At 39.7% G+C, this 10,675-nt stretch overlaps 1 protein-coding gene across 1 annotated transcript; it reads left to right on the forward strand.

Moving 5' to 3' along the window:
- The first annotated feature begins 7,095 nt into the window (after positions 1-7,095).
- On the forward strand, positions 7,096-10,399 carry LOC149851470 (bidirectional sugar transporter SWEET15-like). Its single transcript, XM_090008475.1, has 6 exons — positions 7,096-7,141; positions 7,283-7,319; positions 7,425-7,635; positions 8,092-8,253; positions 8,735-8,854; positions 9,911-10,399. Exons 1-6 carry the CDS (start codon positions 7,099-7,101, stop codon positions 10,397-10,399), a joined length of 1,062 nt encoding a protein of 353 aa, XP_089864601.1. The 5' UTR covers positions 7,096-7,098.
- Positions 10,400-10,675: the final 276 nt, after the last annotated feature.

Consider the following 10,675-nt stretch of genomic DNA (forward strand, 5'->3'; position numbering starts at 1 on the left):
AACCTGACCCGTTGACACCCCCTAGAGTATGGTCCAAGTCTGGTTCATGTAATCCTTATAGGATCCGGATATGATTTCTCTTACAATAGATGCGATTAAACCCGGTCCGTACCTGGTACCAGTATCTCAAATCAGTTTTATGTCCGGTTCCACCTGGGTCTGAACCAAACCCGACCCGTTTACACCCCTAATTCAAACCCTAACCCTAACCCTAACCGTAAGCAAACCGCATCATAAATCATGATGGCGACAAGAATTCTACATGATCTACATTAGACAATGGGTGTGTTATGATGGTCTAAGAAGGCGGTCTGACTGACCAATGAATTGCTGCCGTTTTTGGTGGCACCAAATTCTCACTAGGAGCTAACCTCACTGGTATATATATATTCTCCAACCAACTAATGTGTCGTGACTAGGGGTGGCAATCGGGTCGGGTTGGCGGGTTGGCGGGTCGGGTTGGCGGGTTGGCGTGTCAGCATACCTCAACCCGAACCCGACCCGTTTATTAAACGGGTCGGCTGTGGCAAACACGAACCCGACCCGTTTAATAAACGGGTAACCCGACACGACCCGCCAACCCATTTAATAAATGGGTTGGGTCGGGTAAACGGTTTTTCAGGTTCGCGGGTCAGGTTGGCGGGTTGACGGATCGGGTTGGCAGGTAGGCAGGTTGGCGGGTCCGGTTGATGGGTCGGGTTGATGGGTCGGGTTGACGGGTCAGGTTGGCGGGTTGACGGGTCGGGCAGACGGGTTGGCGGGTTGACCCACCCGCCTAACCCGTTTATTAAACGGGTCAGCCGGGTTGGCGGGTTGGCATACCCCCAACCCGAACCCGACCTGTTTAATAAACGGGTTACGCGGTTCGACCCGTTTATTAAACGGGTTGGCTTAAGCCCAACCCGAACCCGCCTAAGAGGCGGGTTGGCGGGTCGTGTCAGAAATTGCCACCCCTAGTCGTGACCCTTACTTTCTAAATGTTGATTGAAAGCTACAAGAGAACATTAGGGCCTGTTTGGAATCTGGTAGTTGGGATGGGCGTTTATGCATTTGGTGTTAACAAGGTAAAATCTTGGCGGTTCCGTTTGAAATCTAGTAGTTGGGATGGTCGGTTATGCATTTGTGATGGGAAGTGAAGTCCATTTTCCTTTCTATTTACACTAAAGAATGGAATTGGCAGCTGCCACTTCTTCGAATGCATAAACGCACACTATTGCATCACGACTACCAGATTCCAAACAGAGCCTTGTGTGATGAGGGAAGTGTTCCCATTAATAAGATGTCAAAAGAGATTGCTAAGGAGAGGTTTGGCATGTGATGTTAGCACATTTATCACACAAGAAACAAGAGGGTAGGTCACCTAAGAATGTAACATATGGAGGGTTACATGGCTGCTCTTGACCCACATACCCTCACGCAAAACATGATACTAACATATGTCTTGACCCAGTACACATGTGGGTCCTTCACCTGACTGGCCCCACACTTGTTCTATCGAATGTCTTCACCCAGTACACATATGGGTCCTTCTCCTGACCAGCCTCTCTCTCTCTCTATATATATATATATATCTATCTATATATATATATACATGGAGGGAGAGAGAACCTGATTGCTCAATCATTTGAGATTTTAAGATAGTAGACTTACCGAACACAGTTAAGGTTAGGTGACAATGGGTGGGGCCACGGGCCCAATAGGTCGGGTGTGGGCCAGCCCATAGTATATATATAAAGAGAGAGAGAGAACTTAACATATTAGGTCCTTTTTTTATGCTAGGTCCGGTTAGGTGCCATTGATTTTAAGTGTTTTATGATAGATATGAACCGTTAGATGTGTTTAACACACTCAATTTAGTAGAAATCAACCCTTAAATCATGTTTTTTGATGAAAGCATGTATTTTTATGAGAGAAAAAATTGATGCCTTCATAGCCATTGATTTTTGGATCATCGAAAAATCCTATTTAGCCAATCAAAAGCCAGTTTCCACTAAACAAAATTTATAGATTAGATGTGAGAAAAAAATTACTTAAAACTATGATTTTTTAATAGGCCTAACAAGACCTAACTTAAAAAGGGAGCCTAAGGAGCACATTACTCACACACACACACACAAACACAGCATTTTCTACTAGAAATCATGGGTGCAAGTTGTACCCACTCAATCTACTCACTCAGATGTGTTCATCATTGCGAGCCATTGATTTTTAGACCCCTTTAAAAACCTAATTACTTTTCATGATCACATGATTTAAAACAAGTTTTCTACTAAACAAATCATGTAGATAGCATTCATAACATTTGATCTACAAAAAATTGAAAATTTTGAAGAGAAAAGTGATTTCTACTCTTTAAAATAGATGGGTGGAATAAGGGACACACAAAGTGTCCACTGTTAGTGGACGATTTCTTGCCATTGATCGCACGCAGATCAGCAGCTACAGTTTTTTCTTTCGTGCTTTAACGAATTCACGGCCTCCACTAATTCGCCATTTTCTGCCTAGACATTTAGGGGCAGTCATGACTGTTGCTGAATGTCAAAAAACCTAAAAAAGTTACATCCGCCGCTGATCCAGCGCGTTTGATGTGAAGTTCGATAATTGGGCATTTGTTGATACACCTAATCAAGATTTTTTTTCTAAAAAAAAACATGATCCAGTGTGATTTCTTAGCAAATCGATCAGGCATAACACATCTCCAGGGTTATATTTTTGAAAAACAACTTGAAAACCCTATCAACTGGTGTTAGGCACAAAAAGCGTCAGGCACTGATCTCTCTCTCTCTCTCTCTCTCTCTCTCTATATATATATATATATATATATATATATATATATATATATATATATATTAGGCCTCTTTGCCTTGGCTTTGAGTTGGGACATCTTGGTCATTTTGAAAAAGATGAGCAAACTGTGCAGTGTCGGCTCGTTCATCACGTTACCCTCCAAAGATGGAACTGGAGGACAGAACTAGCCATTGAGGTTTTTAGATGACAAGAATGCCATTAGAATTGTATAGATGTACATCAAGGGATCCTCGCAACTTAACCAAGCAGGTTTCAGTCAACATGGCTCATGTCCTTATGGGCTCTTTAGACTAAGACTACTTTCTCTTCATATAGAATGGAATGTCAGTCTATGTCGACCGAGTCCGACCTAAGCTAAGTGCAAGTAATTGATCTTATGCTACTATTTGCTCAGTCGCTATTGGCCTTGTAGGTCCATAGAGTCATAGACTTGTGTTATGCAATCTTAGCCCTCCTCTCATTGTATAGAGCCAGGTTAGTCCCATAGTCAACAACAACAACAACAACAACAACAACAACAACAACAACAACAACTACGCCTTCATCCCAAAACAATTGGGGTCGGCGATATAAACCAACAAAGAAAATCATTATGGGTCTTCCACATGAATCCTTCTCCTCCATTCATTTCTATCCAATGCCATGTCCTCGGTGAGGTTCAAAGCATTCATATCCTTTCTTATCACCTCCATCCATGTCTTCCTAGGCATACCCCGACCTCTTTTAACTAATATATTTTCCCATTTCTCCATCCTTCTAACTGGAGCATCATTAGGCCTTCGTCGAATATGTCCAAACCACCGTAAACGATTCTCTCTCATCTTATTTTCAATGGGTGCAACGCCTACCTTCTTACGTATCTCCTCGTTCTGAATCTTATCTTTTATTGTATTTCCACACATCCATCTCAGCATACGCATCTCAGCTACACTCATTTTTTGAATATGATGTCTCTTGGCAGCCCAACATTTCGTACTATATAGTAAAGCGGGCCTAATAGTCGTCCTATAAAACTTTCCCTTCAACTGCAATGGCATTCTACGATCACACAACACTCCAGTTGCACTCTTCCATTTCATCCACCCAACCTTTATCCTATGATTTACATCTCCATCAATTTCTCCATACTTTTGAATGATAGATCCCAAATATTTGAAAGAATCATCCACCGGTATTTTGTGCTCACCAAGCTTCACTACACTCCCATCACTACTTCATTTCTTACTAAATCGACATTCCATGTATTCTGTCTTACTCTTACTCAACTTAAAACCTCTTGCTTCTAATGTCCAGCTCCATAATTCTAACTTAGCATTAACCCCAGCTCTAGACTCATCAATCAAAACAATATCATCAGCAAACAACATACACCACGGCACATTTTCTTGAATTGATCTCGTAAGCTCATCCATCACTATAACAAATAGGAAAGGGCTTAAAGCAGATCCTTGATGTAACCCAACCGTTATAGGAAAATTGGTTGTCACCCCTCCACAAGTGCTGACATTGGTTACTACTCCTTCATACATATCTTTAATTATACTAATGTACTTGAGAGAAACACCTTTCTTCATCATTGTCCACCAGAGAACGTCCCTAGGTACTCTATCGTAAGCCTTCTCCAAATCAATAAAAACCATATGCAAATCTTTGTTCCTCTCTCTATTTCTCTCAATAAGTTGTCTAAGAAGATGTATAGCTTTCATAGTTGATCTTCCAGGCATAAAACCAAATTGATTCTCCGATATCATGATAATCTTCCTCAACCTAGACTCAATCACCCTCTCTCAAAGTTTCATAGTATGACTCATGAGTTTTATACCACGATAGTTTGTGCAATCTTGTATATCACCCTTATTCTTATATAGTCCCATAGTCAACACACACCTTAAATGATTTCGGACAAGTTTGCAATGCCCTGTGATTCGTGAATTTTCTCAAGATCTTGCGATTGTAAATCATAGTTACAACACTTTCACAATTTTAGTGAAACATAAGAAAAATACAAATTGTGATTACCATCTGTCTTGAATCTTGTGAAAATTGGTTACAAGATTGACCTTTGTAATGAACAATCACAGCTTTTACTTTCTCAGCTGGGATTGTCCATTCTCACCCACCTGTGAGCAAAACAAACATGCCTCAGGAGAGTGATTGAGCCAGAACGAGCATATCTGAGGCCCTTCTTGTAGCTCAAGACCCACATATTGGAAATTCAACCCACAGAAATACAACAACAACTACAACTACGCCTTCATCCCAAAACAATTGGGGTCGGCATCACAGAAATATGTGTATATATTTTTTTTTACTCGGAGAAACAGCCCCAGGTGCAGAGAACTATCCGCGCTGGCTCAGCCTTCCATACTACGGTCTCTGTCCATGTCCACGTAAAACTCTGAGGGATTACCCCTCGACCCCAAGGAGTCGCCAAGCTTCGGTTTACGGGGTGGGTGATGCCCATGGGATTTTAACCTACACTGCCTGTCAAACAGTCTAGGCCCCATCCCACTACAAACCCCTGACATGTTCTGCAGTTGCTTTGGTAGCATACTATTTCCTCCAAACAACTTGAACAGGAAATCCAACAAACACCACATTAGTATAACTAAAAAACCAAAATCAATGTTTCATTTCTCATTGGGATCTTCATGAGTTTTCTCTTTGAATGCCTTGGATCTCACATCCGGTTTCAAATCCTTGTATGTTGTGCATAGGAAGTGGGTTTACACCACATATGATATTATAACTGTCAACAATTCACATTTGGTTCTGATATTTGACCAAATAAGCATCTACTTGGTCAGATTCGGTAGAGCAAAGAGCATCCAATTCAATCAGATTCAGATTTTGGCATAAAGTATTGCATATGAATCCAAATCCAAATCCAATTCCAAACCGAATCCATATAGGATGAATATCTGAATCCTATTTTTTTCCTTTTTGATGAAGAAGGTAAATTTTTATTAAATATGAGAATATCCGAATCCGATATATATGTTGTAGAAGCGTACCCACTTAGCTATTTTAAGCAAGTCATACTAACCATTCATTTATTGATCTAAGGCCATGTTTGAAGTAAGAAAATATCTCACATAAAAAGAAAATCTTATACATGAGAAGTTTTCACATTTTACATATGAAAAAAATTGCATTTGTTTATGTGACATGTGGAAAACGAATTGAGAGAGAGAGAGAGAGAGAGAGAGAGAGAGAGAGAGAGAGAGAGAGAGAGAAGCTGGGTCATATGCAAGGGCGGATCCAGGGGGCGAGGAGGGGCTCGAGCCCCTCCTAAAGTTTTGAAAATTACATTATTTTATTATAAAAATTTATATTGCCCCCTTTTATATTTTAGTTTTATATTTTAATTATTTTATTATAAAATTTTGTTGCCCCCCTTTTAAGCAAAATCCTGGATATATTTTAGTTTTGTATTTTATTTTATTAGAATTTTTTCTGCCTCCTTTAAGAAAGTTTTGAAATTTTTATTACTTTATTATAAAAATTTATATTGCTCCTTTTATATTTTATTTTATTATAATTTTTTTTTGCGCCCTTTAAGCAAAATTCTGGATATATTTTAGTTTTATTTTTTTATTTCATTATAAAAAGTTTTTGCCCCCTTTAAGCAAAATCCTGGATACTCCCACTGGTCATCAAAACATTTATTCACTATTTCATCTCAAAAGATGGCCAAAATTTTCATACAAAGAACTTAAACTTTAAAAAGAATTATAAGAATTTTTTTTCTCTCGTTTGGAACAATTGAAACGACTGCACTTTTCTCTTTCCCACTCACATTTTTCTTATCATTTTCCGACTTCCAAACGTGCCCTAGATCTGATTATGAATCTGATTAGGTAATACCTAACCAAGTCAAATTCAGTAAAGCCTACAGGGCTACAACCAAACCGAACCGCTTTGCATCCATAACAATTAAATGCGTCTGAGGACCTCTTGGGGGTTTCCCTTTTGCATGAAACAGGAATTTGGTGTGGGCCAATGCCAAAATACTCTCCTGAAATCTATATTAGCTTTTCCCACAGAAAAGAACAAGAGCCAAATAAAAAAAAAACTTCAAAACACGTCACCTCTCACCACAGGCATGCCACCTACGTACACATGATGTAGAGAATGCCTATAAATACAAAGCAAGATCCACACCAAACCAAGCCCTCACACCAAAGGGATTTGTAGTATAGAAACCTTAGAGAGTGCTTCCTTGCACTATTCTTTACCGTAACAAGCAGTAGGAGTTTTTTAGGTTCATAACTTTTGAGAGTTGCAGCAATGGCCATTGCACATCCCTTGTCCTTAACTTTTGGCCTCCTAGGTAGAATAATGATGCTCTCATCTACCTTTTCCATTTTTGTTTATTTTTTCCCCTTTTCTGTTACATCTTTCTGTGTTTAAAACCCCATGTTGCATCTTATTAATGTGTTTTTCTTTTTTATTCTCAATTGTTACAAACCAGGAAATATAATATCATTCATGGTGTATCTTGCTCCAGCGTAAGCTACCATTCTGATTTTTTTTCTTCTTTTTTTAATGATTTTTTGGTGGGGAGGTTTGAGTTGAATGAGGGTGACTAGAAGGGCTGTGAATTTTGCATGCAGGCCAACGTTTTACAGGATCTTCAAGAAGAAATCCACTTCAGGGTTTCAAGAAGTCCCTTATGTGGTGGCTCTCTTTAGTGCCATGTTGTGGATTTACTATGCCATTCTCAAGGCCAATGCATTTCTTCTCATCACAATCAACACGGTGGGATGCGTCATCGAGTCCATATACATCATCATGTTCATCTACTATGCACCAAAGAAAGCTAAGGTACTTAACATCATCATCATCATGAGAACATAAACATCATAGCAACACCGGGGGTTTCGCCCCCGCGGCCAACAGGGTATGAACACCATAGCCATCATCAACTGCGTTTTTTTTATGATGCGCGGAGAACCAGGTCACTTAATGGGCCCGCCCTTGCCAGGAAAACCCTGAATGGGGTCACCGATACCGAAGCCTTTTATAGAACCCACCAATTAAAAACACCCGCACACCCAATGGGAGTTGAACCTGGGATGAAAGGGTCAGCACCTTCTCTCTGCCAAAGATATCACCAACACTCTCTGCAACACTGCACCAAGTAACCCAACGCAAGAGAGAGAGAGAGAGAGAGAGAGAGAGAGAGAGAGAGAGAGAGAGAGAGAGAGAGAGAGAGAGAGAGAGATGGTTGATGAAGTAGCTCTCTGATTGTGGTGCTTGGGTTATGTGAGTACTTTTCAGGCGAAGGCAGTGAGGTTGCTGCTGTTGCTGAACGTGGGGGTCTTCTGCGCCATTCTCCTTCCTACTTTCTTCTTGTCCAAAGGGACTGATCGTTTAAAGATCTTGGGATGGATTTGCTCAGCCTTCGCTGTCAGCGTCTCCGCAGCTCCTTTGTTCATCATGGTATTCTTTTCTGTTCATATATACATAGAAACCGACCCTTTTCATTTTTCGCTTTCTTATGGTTAAAAAACTTGATATATACATATACTATTTTGTCTTTATGTTAGTAAGGTACTTATCTTAGGTTCGTCTTTCTCCAAATTTCCTACAAACCGATTAAATAGTATGTTGCATGTATTTTTGGTGCGTGCACGTTAATATATATATAAGAACAGGTAAAATGTCAAGTGCACAGTCTTAGTGTACTTCTGCACCTGATCTCCTTCCATCATTGCTTGGGCCCAACAGTTGACAAATGTCTCCTAAAAATGAAAGGTTATCAGGTGCAGCAGCACACTAAAAGGTTACAATTACATTGCACCTCATCTTACGCTAGACATAAATTTTCTCTCATCTTTTTGGTTTTGTTGGGCGTGATTTCCTGCAATATCCTTTTTACTCATGAAGCAAATGCCTTTTTATTTATTTTTTAATCTTGCAGAGGCAGGTGATACGCACCAAGAGCGTGGAGTTTATGCCTTTTTACTTGTCTTTATTCCTCACCATAAGTGCTGTCATGTGGTTCTTTTATGGCTTGCTTATCAGTGATCTCTTTGTTGCGGTAATTCCCTAAAACTACTATTTTTTCCCCTTCTTTTTCTCAAGGACATAAAAAGTTATGAAATCCAAGGGATATCTTTTCGGCCTTCAGAAATTATTTTTGTTTTTTTGGATAATGAGAAAAAATCACCTCACTCACTCGCAAGCTCATTGGTATAAAAACCACCTTAGGTCTCTCATCTTCGAGCAAGTACACCCAGCTTCGACCTTGTGTCATGAGATGAACACCCCTGACCGGGTTTCAAATCTGTGACATCCTTTCAGTTATTATGATTCTAAAGAATTTGCTCCTAATGCAATTTTCAGAAAAAAAAAACATGTTTATTGACTTGGGTCGGACTAATTTTTTGTTGGTAAAATTGAAAAATGATCGATTTGATTGGGGCAACCCATCTCTCGATTTGTGGCCAAATTGGTCCATGCCCACTTCTCTTGAATCTTCACTTAAGCCAAGTTGAGTTGGCAAGGACATGGAGTCTTGAGTCAAAATTTGGGTCTGTTCAAGGCTCTTATTCCACATCTTGGACTAAATAGAGCAACCAACTTGTACGAATCCTTAGACCAGCAATAATTTCTGCCTGAAAAAAGGTAAGGATGTCTACGGGTCAGTTTTGTGACAAATATCTGATCAACCATAAGAATTCAATTCGGTTAAGATTCAGATTTAGTATATGATTTTACTACTGATTCCGAATCTGATTATGTCAAAAAGTCTACACAATTTAGCTATTGTAATACAGGCCCGGACTCGATACCGCCCTTTTCCATCTGAAACCAATTAGGCTGGATCCTATCAGGTCAAATTCAGTAAAGCCTACATCTGAACCAAATCAGACCCGTTTGCATTATATATATATGTCAACAAAATATTCATGTAATATATGGTGATATGTTCTTATAAAATGATAATATCATGATACTTTAGGTGTTCTAAATCACCACTAAAATATCACATATATTTTCAAAATGTCGCCGATAATTTTCACACTGCTACCTCATATGCATCGAGAGCTCTCTTTTGATACCAATCATTTTTTTTCCTTTTGTGTACAATCAGATTCCAAATGTGCTGGGTTTCACCCTTTCAATCACCCAGATCATCTTATATGCAATCTACAAGAAGAAGAAGGTAGAAGCCATCACTACAACAGACCAGAAGCTGCCTGAACAAGTTGTAAACATTGTGAAACTGAGTACCATAATTGCTGGAGGCTCAGAGGTTCATCCTGTGTATACTAAACTGACAGAGGCTCATGATGTTAAGGTTGAAATTGTGACTATCCATAGAGAAGAGGTTGCTCATGATGTTGAGGCTGGAACTGTGAGTACCCATAGCCAAGAGGTTGATCATGATGTTAAGGTTGAAATTGTGACTATCCATAGAGAAGAGGTTGCTCATGATGTTGAGGCTGGAACTGTGAGTACCCATAGCCAAGAGGTTGATCATGATGTTGAGCTTGAAATGGTGACTACCCATAGAGAAGAGGTTGATCATGATGTGGAAGATGATACTGTGCCTACCCACAGAGGAAATGACCTGGTTTAATTCTTAACATATAATGTGCTTTTCTCTATGTGTGTGTCGTTTCCTTGGTGCCCAAGATGGAGATTGGATTCAGATATGGAGTGTTTTTGATAGGCTTGTGATGTTTGGGCATGTATGCATGTGCAAGTGCTGTTGGCTTGGCTCCTCTGTTTGTTTCTTGTCATTTTGTTTAATCTACTGAGTTAGATTATCAAATGACCATGTAAGCATGTATGCTTAGCATGAAGATTATGTAAAACTGAGAATTGTAGTAACTTGATTAGTTTAAGATGTCCT

This window comes from Nuphar pumila, chromosome 1, assembly GCF_984573655.1.
Source record: "Nuphar pumila chromosome 1, dmNupPumi1.hap1.1, whole genome shotgun sequence".
Classification (NCBI taxonomy): Eukaryota; Viridiplantae; Streptophyta; class Magnoliopsida; order Nymphaeales; family Nymphaeaceae; genus Nuphar; species Nuphar pumila.

Excerpts from the sequence above, each read along its gene's own strand:
- LOC149851470 (XM_090008475.1), top strand. The coding sequence starts at position 7,099 with ATGGCCATTGCACATCCCTTGTCCTTAACTTTTGGCCTCCTAG. Across the intron at positions 7,142-7,282 it reads CTTAACTTTTGGCCTCCTAG|GAAATATAATATCATTCATG; the intron begins GTAGAATAATGA and ends GTTACAAACCAG. Across the intron at positions 8,855-9,910 it reads TCAGTGATCTCTTTGTTGCG|ATTCCAAATGTGCTGGGTTT; the intron begins GTAATTCCCTAA and ends GTGTACAATCAG.